Raw genomic sequence first — 15,235 nt, forward strand, 5'->3', positions numbered from 1 at the left:
AGCTGAACCGACCATAGGCAAAACCATACCCGAGTCCTCTAAGGAAAAAAAATCCAGACCCAGATTAGATGCAATAAACTTACAATTTTATGTTTTTTACACTAAAAAAATTTCTTCTTGAGACGAGCTTGAACAGCCAAAATTTCTTCTTGAGCCGAGCAAGCCTAATCTCGGTTTGAACCCTACTCGTGTGCATCCCTACTAGAGAGGATGATGTTGTTGACAACTCTGCATCTAACACCCATCTCGTAAGCCTCCCCATTTCCCCCGAGTCTGGATCGGGTGCAATCAATCACATGGCACAAAATTTGTGCATTAAACACCTGATTAACCTCCATCAGGCCTTGGGTCTCACTACTGAAGGTGCTTAATGCACAAATATTTGTGCAATCATATTGCACCTGATCTTTTCACAACTCCCCCTTCCCTTTCCTCTGTCGCCTGACCCACTTACCCCTTTTTAACATCTTTATTTCCTACCAACCCCTCTTCTTCTACTCCGTCTTTGTATCAGAAACTCTGGATTTTCAGGTGTTTTCAATTATTTTATATATTGGAATGGTGGATCCCTCCAAATCATCATTACCCAAGTTGATTTCTTGGTAGAAATGGTGGCCTGGTTTGCAATCGGAAATTCAGAATTTCCAAGAAGAAATTCTCAATTTTGTTAAGAATATGGTGGACGGTGTTCTTCTGTGTATCTTTATATGGTTATGTTGTTGATCTAGCCTTGAGATCCTATGTTCTTGATCACTATGTTCTGGTGGATTTTCTATCAGTTTTTGTTGGATTTTTCCTTTGTTATGCTTTGTCTGTTTGGCGATACTGTAATAAAGAAACCCATATAGTGGAACCTTTGTTGAAAGATACTGCAGAGAAGAAAGCTTGTAGGGATAATGTCACTCCATATGCAAATGCAACTTTTCTTAGTAGACTTTTTCTTGGTTGAGTCCTTTACTTTCAATTGGGAGCAAGAAAACATTGGGGATAAGAGATGTTCCTGAAAATGATGACAGTGCTCCAATTCATTTACTCTCTTTTCAAAGAAATATTAGATGATGGGAAAGTGAAGAAACTAGTGTGGGAAAAGTGAACTTGGTGAAGGCGTTGCTCGTCTCTTCTCTGTATGGAAAGAAGTGGCTTGGACAGACTTTCATCCATAATAAAAACTAGTGCTTCTTATGTTGGCATCTACGTGGTATCAAATCCATCCTTTGACATCTCAACACCAAATACGGGATTCCAAACAGAGCCTAAATGAGTTTATATAATATCTATATTTCATGGACAAAACAATACGCTAACTCAACTGATTGGAAGAGTTTCTTACAAGCAAGAGATCTGGGTTTCTATTCTCACTATGGACCCCATAGATAAAGTGTTTTTTCTTTTGATAATAGCCAAATCAATCTTGTCTTGTCTAACTCAGGCTCGTACAAGTTTGCATAACTCAAACAGCCTCTATATGGATTTTATGTATCTCCATTACTTAATTGCATGCAACTCTTACACATCTCAACTACATTTAGATTGGTTTCTACTACATACTTGATCTTAGCCAATACACATTAAACAAATTATGATACCCATGCTACTCATACATATTTGCATAAATTCTGAACTTGATATTCGATACTTTTGCTCAAATATCAAACATACAAAACTATATGACAAGTTTGACATTAGACTTGACTAAGAACAGTAGCACACACTAGTATTCAAACAAATTCCATTCTAACATTTATTTATATACAAACGAATGAGAGTCGGGAATTACATTCCCTGGATCCAAAAAGCTCTGAAAACCATTTCATGCATGGATGGTGTAATTCATATGCCACGGATCAATCTCCCTGTGCCAGGCTCTTGTGATCATGTCCATCAATAATGTTTGACAAAATCGCAGCTACCGAATACTACCACCCATGCTTGATAGAATGAATATGTCCAAAGGAAAACCTTCTAAATAGTTATCTTACGAGAGAAACTTGAAATCTTAGAGAAACTGATCAATGCCAAGAAAACCCCTCACGCATGTAGACAAGCATCCAAACTTACTAAAGCACTCATAAAGCACGAACAGGAAGGGAGTGATGCGTGGCCACCTATTGCCATCAGGGGTTAGTTAAGTTCCACATCTTTGTTGTAACAGCATATGAAGCTCCTTTGCGGCAGCGGGCGACCATCCTCCCTTGATACTACCAACGTTCTTTGTGCATCCTTCATAGGCTGATGTATATCATCACCCACCCTAAAGCGGATTCTCCATGGGCAATCAACTATCCATGGATATCTGCAAAATGTAGTGGCAAAAGCATCCCTTGTTGTCTCGAAGACTATCTGGTCACCATGCATGACTTCAACTCGAATGCGCGCTCCAGTGGAGGGGAGTCCATCCAAGTGCAAGTGCACCAGAAAAATGGGACACTTGATTGGCCCTCTTGGGAATGCAAAAGATAGTTTTCCCTTCAGACCGAGTCTTCCGGAAATGCTGAAGTGCCCCAAACACGGAAATGTGCCCTGAACAGGACGCTCGCGCACGCGTGTGCACACATACACAAGCATAACAGTGTAAAAAATTTCTCACAGGTACTTTCTTTTACAAGGAAAATATTGCCATGATTTTTTGGAAAGAACATATGGCAAAAGTAGTTATACTTTGACAATTAAAAAATCTATTTAAGATACTAAAATTAATGAAACTATAAAAGATAAAGAAGCCATGAAATTCATGGAATATCGAGAGAAGGATGATAAAATAAAGTTTGTGACAATGTTGACATGATTGTTGTAATATTTCACACACACACTCACATGCATTAAGACTCCTCGTTCAGACCTCACTGGGTCCTTTTCAGAAAGGAAAAAAAAAACAGTTGCAGGTGTTTTCTACATAATCTGAGCCATATATGTGTTTGTTTTTTTCGACAGAGAAAGCAGGGGTTAGTCAGACCCCTACCAGTTATACAATCGTACCATTTGTGGTTCTAACTTGCAACGTCTTATCACAAGGTGATGTGCACTAAATGCTCCTGCCAGACAAGCGGAGCACACCTTAGTAAGCCATATATGTGTTTATCATTACTTATTTCTATAAAAAATACTTTGGGTTGAATTGATTGAATGTAAAAATTGAATATTTTATTATCAAATTTTAGTTCTGTACCAACAGTTTGTTTTTTTCTCTATCTAAAAAAAATGAACTTACGCGTAAAAATTGTGACAATTTTTTTTACCAAGTTACGATAAACACCAGAGGTTGAGATTAAATGAAAAGCACCTGCAACTGTATATATATGTACATATGGGGGCAATCTACAGAAACCAAGCAGAAAAGGTACCTGAGAGAGTCTCCTCGCCTTATGATCGCTGAGGCTCTCACATCCGTTCATATATAACATCTCCAAGGAGCTCAATTTCTCAAGCCCTTGAACGTCAAGCAGCTTCAGGCATCCCTCAAGGAACAACTTCTTCATATCTTTCAAGTTTGAGACATCCGAGATTGTTTTCAAAGAAGTGCAATTGCTGGCGTCAACCATGACTAGAGACGAGGGAAGCTGAGGGATGGAACGAAGCCTTTTACAATCTTCCAAATAGAGTTCCCTGAGTTGACAAAGATTAGAAATACTTGATGGCAGTTCTTCCAGTGATTCACAATGCTTCAGAGACAGCTTGCGGAGGTTCTTGAGGCGTCCCATGGTCTCAGGCAACGTACTCATGTTAGCTCCACCGACAAACAATTCGTTTGAATTTTCTGACCTGACAAATCTCGTGCCACCAAGCAACAGCTCTTCCAAAGACTCAATGCTGCCGATCCAGTCCGGTATCCTTTTGAGTGATTTGCATGATAAAGATAGCCGTCTAAGGTTAGTCAATCCTTTTATGGATTGGGGTATGTCCCTCAAGGAAGTGCCGCCAAGAATGAGCTCTTCCAATGACTCTAACTTTCCAATGGAATCTGGCACCTCTTTCAGAGATTCACACCCCCAAAGTGATAGCTTTTGGAGTGTATTCAGATCGCCTATGGATTTAGGTACGCTACTTAGTTTAAAAGCTTTATTAACATGGAGCACTTTTAGAGACTTCATTGTTCCAATTGATTCAGGTATTCTCCTTAATGAAATGTTCAAGTCAAGGATGATCTCTTCCAAAGATTCCAAACTTCCAATGGTGTCTGGTAGTTCTTTCAGACGGTCACACCATTGCAAAGACAGCACACGAAGGCTCTTCAAGCCCCTTATTGATATGGGTATCTTTGTTATCGGTGTCCTACTAAGGTTGAGCTCGGTTAATGACTTTAGATTGCCCAGATCTTTTGGTACAGTAGAGAGTTTCCAGCAGCCATCAAGGTTGAGGCTTCGAAGAGAACTCAATTGGCAAATACTGTCAGGTAGTTTCTTTAGTGACCTACAACCGTCCATGCTCAACCATTCTAGGCTTTTCAGATCCCCAATTGATTCATCAACTGAAGTTAAGCGATCACAATCATTAAGAACTAATTTCAGTAGGGATGGCATGCGAGAGAAAACAGGAGTTTTTTTGAGATTTTTACAGTCTGATAGGTCAAGGATCTTCAACTTCTTGAAACGCTGATGAACCTGCCCATTCATCACTTCTTGGATGTTGCCGCTGTGAGATAAGTCGAGGATAGCAAGCTCATTGCAGCCATCAAATGGCAGTGACTCAAAGGGACACCATCTCCATTCCAACCATTTCAAATTGGGGAAGTTTGGAAATATTCTACCATCACACTGCGCATAATTTCTCGGAAGCCTCCCAGCGAAAGAAGCTTTTGGAATGAAAGGATTGTACATATAATTGACCTGCAGTAGCCTGAGTTTGCGCATTCTAGCAAGGGCATCGGAACTCAAGTGTGCCTCTGAGTGATCTTCTAGTCTGATGCATTTGACATGCTCGTTCTTTGTTCCCTGAAGAGACGCCAACAAACAAGACAACTCAGCCGATCACCTTAAAACTTAGCCACAACTTGCCTCGCATTGAACTTCCAATCCGGACGTTCCATACTACTCAACAGCTCAATCCAGTGTAGTGCTCGGTGCCCTAGGTGTTATAAAACTTGGCCATATATCATTGTTTATTTATTAAGAAACAAACTTTGTTTCAAATTGATTTGAAATAAAAGGGTGAATATTTCATCATCAAATTTCAATACCAGGCATGTTCACTATTAAGTAAAAAGTGATAAACATAACTATGACTCTTAGCAGAAAAAAAAAGAGGCCAGATGACTCTCTCTCTCTCTCTCTCTCTCTCTATATATATATATATATATATATATATATATATATATATATGAATGAATGAATGAAAACCTACTCACTAAGAAACATTTTATCAAATTTTCAGTGTTTTTTTCGAAATTCTGACCTTACATATATATTAACATGATTGATTTATTAGAAATTGACACCTGGATCATGCATTTTGGATGAAAAATTAATATTTGAAGCTTCAAAAAATTATGAAAATTGTAGGCTGTTGATTTTTAAAATCTTTCATAAACTATCCTTGCATCAGAATCAAATGCTCTAAGAACTGATTCCTATAAAAACTAGCTCATAGATCACATCTGTAAGGTCAGAATCTCAAAAAAACACCAAAAATCTGATAAAATATTTCTTAATGGGTAGGTTTTTATTTCCACATATATATATATATATATATATATATATATATATATATATATATATATATATATATATATATATATATATATATATATATATATATATATTTGGTGCTATTGAAGACACCAAATTATATGAAACTATTGAGCACCATACAGATGTGTTAAAAAAGGTTTATTTGATAAGGATCAAACCTTGGATTGTGTTATCAATCCAAAAATATGAATTTTCTAGGCCTTAAATTTTAGTGCATTGAATTTCTTAGGTTTTTTTTGTCATATATTTAAATTATGACTGTACAGATGTGATCTATGTAGTCGATTTTAAAGGGATCAACTCTTGAAGTGTTTGATTCAACACATGACTGAGTTTTTATAACATTAAAAAAATCAACAATCTACAATCTTTATAAATTTTTGAGGCTCAAAGTATCACTTTTTCATCGAAAACACGTGATCCAGGTGTGGATTCCTAGTCAATGCCCAACACATTTATGGAGTCGAAACTACAAAAAAAAAAACAGCGAAAGAGCATAAAACCTTATTTATCATGTTTCATTTAACACGGACCTCTCTCTCTCTCTCTCTCTCTCTCTCTCTCTCTCTCTATATATATATATATATATATATATATATATATATATATATATATATATATATATATATGTGTGTGTGTGTGTGTGTGTGTGTGTGTGTGTGATTTTAAAAACCTCCCCAAAGAAAACGCTGCCAAACCTATCCAATGAGAAATTTTATTTGATTTTTGGTGTTTTTTCAAAATTCAGATCATATAGATGTGTTCAGCATGATTGATTTACTAGAAACCGACACTTGGAACATGAATTTTGATTTTTTAAACCTTATAAAAAAACTATTCATGCTTCAAGATCAAATGCTCCAAGAACCAATTCCTATAAAAACAAGCATATAGATCACATGTGTCAGAATTTTAAAAAAATATCAAAATTCTACTAAAATTTTCCATTGGGTAGGTTTGGGACAGTTTTCATCTCTCTCTCTCTCTCTCTCTCTCTCTCTCTCTCTCTCTCTCTCTCTCTCTCTCTCTCTCTCTCTCTCTCTCTCTCTCTATATATATATATATATATATATATATATATATATATATATAGGAAGTCTTTATGGCCAAAAAGTGAAAAATTAATTTAAAAAAACTCATTTTGGGTTTCATTACATATTGAAACCTAAAAAGTCTTTTTTGTTTAATTTTTGTGACCCGTCACTGAGAAAAGGCGAATTTATTAGAAAACGGTTAAGAATGAGAAAGTAAGCCTTAAGGCTAAAAGCATGGTTCAAATATATAGTTTCATTTTTTCATTAATGGTGGTTGTGCCAAATATTTTGTTGAAATCTTAAGACCCACCACATTTCTCCTTTAAATAATTTCAGAGAACGAAGGTTTTACACTTTTTAATATGTGCATCAAACCTTCTGGGTGGGCTAAACAAATAATCCTAGCTAGCATCATCAAACTTATTCATAGCTGGAAAGTTTCTTTCTTTTCCATAAAACTTATTCTTAGCATAATGCGCCTCCACATATTTTTTTTTATGACGAGGAACCCTCACCGAAGCTAGAAAAACCCTGGGTGAGGGGGCCCCACGACCACCTGCATTACGTGGCCCACCTCTAAAAGCTATGGTTGAAATCCACTTTTCATTAGAAAGAATGCTATATGAAATGATGAAAAGGCCACATTAATGAAAACAGCCAAAAAAATAAAAGGAAACAAGAGAGTACTCACAACCAATGGATGCCGATCATTCAAATGCATCATGAGCTAAAAGAAAAATGTCATTAGGAAGACATTAGGGGAAAACAAAACCTTTATTCCATAAGCAAAAATTATGAAAGAGATCTTTACCTTCTTAGAAGCCAAAACAAATAATTTAATTTAAAAGAAGATGAAGAACAAGATGTCTATTTTTTTTTGTAAGGAAAAAAATAGTAACTTTCACGTTTCGAGTAAAAGTTAAACTCATAGCAGACCTAAAGATATTTGAGACCTGTGCTGTTTGCATCACCGTGACCAACCTTTTGGGGGAGATTTCAAAGTGTAAAACTTTTAATTTTCTGTGGGTCTATCGATAATTTAGGCCTTACCTTTACATTGCTCAACGCCCTCGATACGTCATCTGCGTTCCAGAGCCTGCTCCGTTTTTCATGGTCAGAACGGCCTTGTTCCTCAACTATCTTTCTCCCCATATCTCGAATTACATCATGCATTGTAAACCTATTTTCTGTGTCGATACTAACAAGAGACCTGTTTTCGAGAACATTCAGTGCGACCTCTGGGGAATAATCCTCCCAAATGTAGGTCGGATATTGTTTATCCTCTCCAATAAAGAAACATGCTATGTCTAAAAAGATGCACTTCTCATTTGGTTCTAGCCCTTGGTAACTTATTATCAGCCTTTCATGGATGTCCTTATGCTGATCTTTTTTCAACTTTTCCAACAATTTTTTCCATTGATCTTCATTTTGGCCATAGAAGAGTGGGCCAAATACTTTAAGCGCCAGTGGTAGTCTCCCTGTTACTTGGACGGCTTCTTTAGATAGATGATCGAACTCAGGGGGCGACCTGCCACCCGAGAAAGCATGGCGACAGAATAGCTGAAGCGAATGCGTATAGTCCAGCTCCAGGTGGATATAAATTTTTTCTTTTTTCACTCCGTGCATATCAAGTACCGCCCTGTCTCTTGTTGTGACAAGAATCTTACTTCCTTCACCAAACCATTCCTCCTCCTGAAACTTTTGTTCAGCTGTGAACGCCTGAAGTTGATCCACATGATCTACATCATCGAGGATTATGAGAACCCTCTTGTGTCCAAGTCTTTCCTTGATCAAACTTTTTCCTTCTTCAACTCTAGATATGGGTATCTCTTTCTTTAAAATGTCACGTAGAAGTTTGGCTTGTAACGAAGGAAGTCCAAGCTTTTCTGCATTTTCCCGGACATCCGAGATGAAGCTAGTACCTTCAAAGTCAGGAGATAGCTTGTTATAGATGGCCAATGCAATTGTCGTCTTTCCAATCCCGCCAGGCCCGTAGATTCCAACAATGCAGACACCATTTGCTTCTGTCTCCAACTTGTTCTTCACATCATCTATGCAAGGATCGATCCCGATATGCGCTATGTCAAATGGGACCTTCTTTAACATGTCAAACACCTGTTGGACTATCTTCGTGACTAGCTCTGCTTCGTTTCTGCAATGTGCCAATACCAAGAGTACTTTAATTTGTTGACAACCAAAAATCCAAATCAACTCTCCTTTTTTATGTTTTTACTTTCTTAGATCAGACCTTATGAATGCCAGCTACAATGTTTGTTTAATAGAAAATGAGTTTTGAATAATGTGCATTGGTAAGCTTTTTAAGGCTTCAAAAATCAACAGTCCATAATGCACTAAAGTTTCACAACTCAAAAAAATCATACTTTTAGATCAACATAACACAATCCAAGGGTTTTATCTGTGTGTAGGGCTGGAAAACGACACCAGCAGCTAGCCATTGGGCTCGTTTTGACTCTTAAGTTGAGCTCGGGGGGCTGAGCTATGAGCACCTTGTTTAGGTAAATGAGCCAAGTACGAAAATGACAAGCTCGGCTCAGCTCTTATAGGCTCGTTTTATATATTATAAATTTATGTATTACATATTTTATACATATATTATATATATCCATAAAATGTATACTGTAGGTGTTCTATACATTTACTATACATATATTATATTGTTAAATATATATTTTATATATTATCAAGCTTTAAAGGCACTTAAAAAATTAACCTTTTTAGAAAATGAGTCAGACTGTCACAGCCTGGTGACGGTTCATGAGCTAAGCCTGAGTAGGGCATGCCCTAGACGAGTTCGTGCTTGATTATCAACACCATCCACATGGTCAGATTGAGTCGATAAAACTTGAACCTATGATTTCCATTTCATTGTTTTTTTCATCAATAGCACCAAATAAAATATACACTATATATATATAGTGTATATTTAGAGAGAGAGAGAGAGAGAGAGAGATGGTCTATTTGGATCGTGTTTCAATTCGTTAGTAACTGGATTCTCACTAAGGTTGTTATCGGGTCAGATCTTATCTGACATAATTCTGGATTGAGTATAAAATTAGACCCAAACCTCACCCAATCTAATTAGAGTTCGGGTCCAGATCCAGGTATGGCTGGAAATTGTAGACCCATACGGGTTAACAGGTTCAGGTAAATACCGCGTCAGGTATAATCTGATCAGGTTTTCAATAGACCCAATTATTTTTATCGAATCTAAGAACTAGATCCAAACCCTACCCATTTGATTCTGGTTTAGATACAGCTGAAAAATGTAAATCCACATAGGTTAAAGGGTTCTGGTATGACTGATTCAGGTTTTAATGGATTTGGGTTTCAGATCGGTTATTGATATGATATTTATTTTAGAACCAATAAAAAATACGTAAATTAATAGAATCGACTATTCATTAAAAAATTATATACTAACAAATGAGTAGTTTAATAACAATTCTAAATAAAGCCAAAATCTAAATATAAAAAGAATATCTCGATACCAAACAATCATTTCAAGTTGAAATAAAAAAACATTAACGATGTATTATATTAAAAAAACGGGTTTGGCCAGGTTTTAATTGTGGGTCAGGTTTCAAAGAGTTCTGTTCACATATAAAACAGGTTTGGGATGGTTTGAGTACGAAATAGGTACCAGTTCGGGTCAGTTCAGCTTTATTTGGAACCATTTGGGTCGGGGATAAAATGTAGGCCGAGTCCACTCCTTGTTGATAGAACCAACTTCAGGTCTATTACAATTCACAGAAAAAGTTGATGTATCTGTAATATTAGAGGCAAATTTTAAAAGGAAAGTACAAGCAGAATTCCAGATCAAGAAAGTTATATATACCTGGGTCATGTGTTTTCAATGAAAAAAATATTGTATAAAGCCTCCAAAATTTATAAAGATTTTGGACCGTTGATTTTTTAAACTTTATAAAAACCCACCTACGCGATGCACGCTTCAAGATCAGATCCCTAAAAAATCTACATAGATCACATCAGTATGATCAGAATTTAAAAAAAAAAAAAAACTCGCTGTTTAACACCAAATGGAGTTATCACTAACTCATTACTCTAATATATATATATATATATATATATATATATATATATATATAATTCATAGAACAAGTATACACGAGCAGAGCTGATCCAAGCTTCCTCTGTTCATACTCTGTTAGGATATTCGTTATCATGAAGGTACAAATCATATTGACATTGACTGTCAGTGATTTGATTCCTGAAAAGATTGCAGCTGACCTTCTTGGCCCCCTATATGTGAGTTCTAAACATCAAATTGTGGATTTATTTATCAAATCTCTAAGCAAAGATCATTTCTCAAGTCTTCTGTCCAGTCTGAGGAGGAGTGTTAGGCAATCCTGATATGCTATTGTGATCAGGATAAGGTAATCACTATTGACCAAAGAGGCAGGGTCGTCTATGACTGTATCTGTCTATTTGTTTTTTGTTTTTTGTTTTTGTAAAGATAGAAGGATAAAATCAATTTATTTGTTATCCTCCCATCGTAGGACTGTAATCTATCTATAAAAAGAGGAGATAAAATAACCCGTTGGTTAGACTATTAGAGCCCCCTACTTCACACCATATTCTTGCATGCCGAGAGAGAGAGAGCCGAAAGAGAGAGAGAGAGAGAGAGATTTTGTTACTGACCCATGTGCCTTGGAGACAGTATAACCAGAAAGATCCCCTGCACTTCTCAACGCGTTCCTCCACTCGTCCAATTCCTCTTTCTTCCTGTCTTGGTGTTGGTGATTGCTGAAAGCATCTTCGAATGATCCTTTCTGGTTTCTGACGTCAGAAGGCTCAACATGATAAAATACAGGAATTATGGGCCTCTTTTGCTGATCCTCATTGTTAATCTCCACCATCTTGGCAATCTCCTTGAGACACCATTTAGAATGGGCGTATTTCTCCGAGAAAATGGGTATAAAAATCTTGGATTTCTCAATGTAGTTGAGCAGCTCAGTGATTCTCTCACCCCTCTCCAAGTTCTCGCTGTCGATGAAGGCTTTTATGCCACGCCCCAACAGTGACTGGTGGAGATGACTAGTGAAGTTGTTGCGTGTGTCAGCTCCTGTAAAACTTAAGAAAACGTCAAAATCAAAGCCACCATGCCTTATTATCTCTTTTGGTGGTGCCGTTGATGGCCCTGCCTTATTATCTCCCATGGCCTCCTTCTCCTTATTTTCCTTTTCAGCTTTTGGGCGACTTTCTTGGGCCTCCATCTCAAAAGAATGTGGTGGAAAGGCTTCCCACTCTCGGTACTCCAAATTTTTTTCGTAAACAGGATGCCTTTGTATGCCCGATAAGGAGCTATATGGGAGCATATATATAGAGACAGAGCCGTACCGGTGTTTTATGGGGCCTGAGGCGGAGGGAAAAAATGGGCCTCTTATTAATATTAGGAGTTCGGCGCCTCCAAATTTTTTCTAAAGAATCAAAATAGCAATAAAATTTGCATTCACATTAAACAAATGTAATATTTTAAATATTTATATTATATTAAATAAAAATATATAAAATATTTATATAAACTACCTAAACAATACTCGTTTGATTGTTTTAGAGGCAAAAATAGTTATCAAATCAGTTTAATCAAGTTGTTCAACATTAATTAAGAGAGATTAACTAATACAAATATTTATATTATTTTTAGATTTAACTAGCAGTAACATCAATTAATAGAAAATTAACTAACAATAATTAATAGTAATTAACTAACAAAAATTAACTGCTAACAGAAATTAGAAATCAGAAATTGCAGTGAAACAAGAAAGTCAAGAGAATAAGACACAATTTGATAGTATCATCATTCAAATAACGACAAGATTTATATTTTTACTAAACAAATATGATATTCTAAATATTTATATTATATCAAATAACAATGTCTAAAATATTTATATAAACTACTTAAACACTACTTGTCTAGTTGTTTTAGATGCAAAAATATTTATCAAATCAGTATAATCAAGTTGTTCAACAATTTCTTTCTCAATTGAAAACATAGCCAATCCATTCAGTCTGTCCTGAGACATAGTTGATCTAAGATTAACAGACAAAGAACATTCTCCCCATTTCCTAAAGTAGTTGTGCCAAAAAGCTTTCAGATTTGGTAGGACATGTTAACCATTTAAAACAGTCTTGATGACAAACTTTGTTTATAAGATTCAAGAATCAAAACAGTGCTGGTCACAAACTTGAATATCCAAAGAACAACATTACTATGTGCACATGACAAGTATTATGACCTTTGACCAAAAAAAAAAAACACTTTCAAAAAGAAAAAGGCACACCAAGCTAATATTAAAGGAATATTTTTCATATACAATAACAATTTTCTAAACTTTCCTTCAAAAAAATCCTCAAAAAAAAAAAGAACTTATAATTAGTGCCTATTCATCTAAACAAAAATAACATCCTATGTGGTTTGTGTGAAAATCCAATGTACTCACTGTTTGTCTCCAGCAAAGGATAATGGAAAACAGACACTCTTTTGGGTCCAGATGCAATTCGTGAAGATGAAAATGGCCTCAACACCTCTTACCGCAACAGATTTTTGAACCTCAACTATCTCACATCGAAAACAATAGTTTTTGGATAAGCTTGTATCTGCCTCTCAGAAAACTTTTAGGTGCCTGCAATGAAGATTGAAAACCATGATTTCAGGACACGAAAATTGAAAACCTGAAGGAACTGACACGCTCATTCAGCAAGAAGTTTTTTTTTTTTTTTTTGCCTATTGGGCATGTATTCACCTCCCTCTACTTATCTGCCTCAATCAAATGTGCCAGCATTTCCTTTGGAGCTTTCTGAATTAGATTAAAGAAGAAGAGAGGCTAGCACAGGAGAATTAGATTGAAGAAGAAGGGGCCAGCACAGGGGTTTTAGATTGAAGAAGACGAGAGGGCGCAGGGGTTTTAGATTGAAGAAGACGAGGGGGCGCATGGGTTTTTAATGTTTAATCGAATCCGGGTCAGGTAAAGGATCTGGCTCTAATACTTTACCCGAACCTTTTCTAAACAAATGGGGAGCTTAGGCCTTAAAAATGGGCCCCTAAAAAATTTTTGGGCCCAGGGGCCCTGAGGCACAAGCCTCATTGGCCTCTTTACAGGTCCGGCTCTGTATAGAGACCACATGAAGATTATTTAACTTTTTTTTTTTTGGAAAAATGAAAAAGAAATGTTAAAAGACAAGGCAAGTTTATAATTCTAAGAATGTACCTTAAATTTGAGAAATGAAAGTAAAAAATAAGAGAGAGAGAGAGAGAAGCTAACCCAATTAAGTGCATGAAGCTCCTCCTCTTGTTACCCGTCTCGCCCTTTTGTTATATTTTGACAAATTATTGGATGAGAATATCGGAGTTTGATGCTTGTTGGTCCCACGTATGAGAGCTACAACTACCAAACTCAAGCCGCCTATTAAAAGCTCGTTGAATTCGTTGGCTAAAATTAAATTTTAGGGAAAAATTAATTTAGGTGATACCTTTTGTACTTAATTTCAAATATGGGCCTCTGTTTTTCCCAAAACTGTTGGACAAGGACCAACATTTATTAGTGTCCTTTTACTCAGGTGACAAGTAGAATTACAGCAGTAACCTTTGTCCTTAAGAGTTTAAAAAATAAATGTTCTTTATCATAAAATTGTCTTGTTTCAAAAAAATGTTCAGAATTTATCAAATCCGTAGAATGGATAATACCGAAAACTTTTAATTTTTTTAAACACGTTTACCCCTTGTAAATGCAAATTTATGATTTTTGGGTGTTATGACGTTAAAATAATACACTTTCATCAACGAAATTGCATTAGAGGTTGCAATATTTCAAAAAACTTTTAATTTTTTTAAACACGTTTACCCCTTGTAAATGCAAATTTATAATTTTGGCGCGTTATGACGTTAAAATAATACACTTATGAAACTCATCAACAAAATTGCATTAGAGGTTGCAATATTTCAAAAAAAGACTTCAAAATTCAGAAAAATTTATGAAACTCGTGATAAGTGTTGCGTAATCACCAGATAAAATCATAAAATTTGCAAACGTTTGATAATTGTGAAATTACAGACAATTAGCACAAAACACATTATAAAAATCTGTTTAAGTATTGGGGAAGTTTGTTAAAATCTTGTAGGTCCAAATGTGGGATACAATAGAGCTTCAAGTAACATTACCAGCCCACATTTGATCCTTGCTTCATACACGGGTTATTGATGCATGATTTGGACAAGTAGAATATATTATGACCTTCATACATACGTACATATATGTACTATTACTCAGGTCACAAGCAGAATTATATCCATATCCTTTGTCATTAAGAGTTTAAAAAATAAATATACATTACGATAAAATTGGTAAATTTTCAAAAAATTTTAAACACGTTTACCCTTTATAAATATGGATTTCTGTTTTTTGCATGTTATGATGTTAAAATAATACACCTATGAAACTCATCAACAAAATTGCATCGACAGTTGCAATATTT

General features: G+C 35.8%; 1 protein-coding gene across 1 annotated transcript; it reads right to left on the minus strand.

Moving 5' to 3' along the window:
- Positions 1–1,568: 1,568 nt before the first annotated feature.
- LOC149815689 (TMV resistance protein N-like) lies at positions 1,569–12,107 on the minus strand. The gene is made up of 4 exons (XM_089988425.1): positions 11,399–12,107; positions 7,769–8,870; positions 3,342–4,928; positions 1,569–2,520 (listed from the first exon to the last, which is right to left on the minus strand). Exons 1-4 carry the CDS (start codon positions 12,073–12,075, stop codon positions 2,122–2,124), a joined length of 3,765 nt encoding a protein of 1,254 aa, XP_089844551.1. The 5' UTR covers positions 12,076–12,107; the 3' UTR covers positions 1,569–2,121.
- Positions 12,108–15,235: the final 3,128 nt, after the last annotated feature.

Source organism: Nuphar pumila, chromosome 15 (genome assembly GCF_984573655.1).
Source record: "Nuphar pumila chromosome 15, dmNupPumi1.hap1.1, whole genome shotgun sequence".
Taxonomy (NCBI): Eukaryota; Viridiplantae; Streptophyta; class Magnoliopsida; order Nymphaeales; family Nymphaeaceae; genus Nuphar; species Nuphar pumila.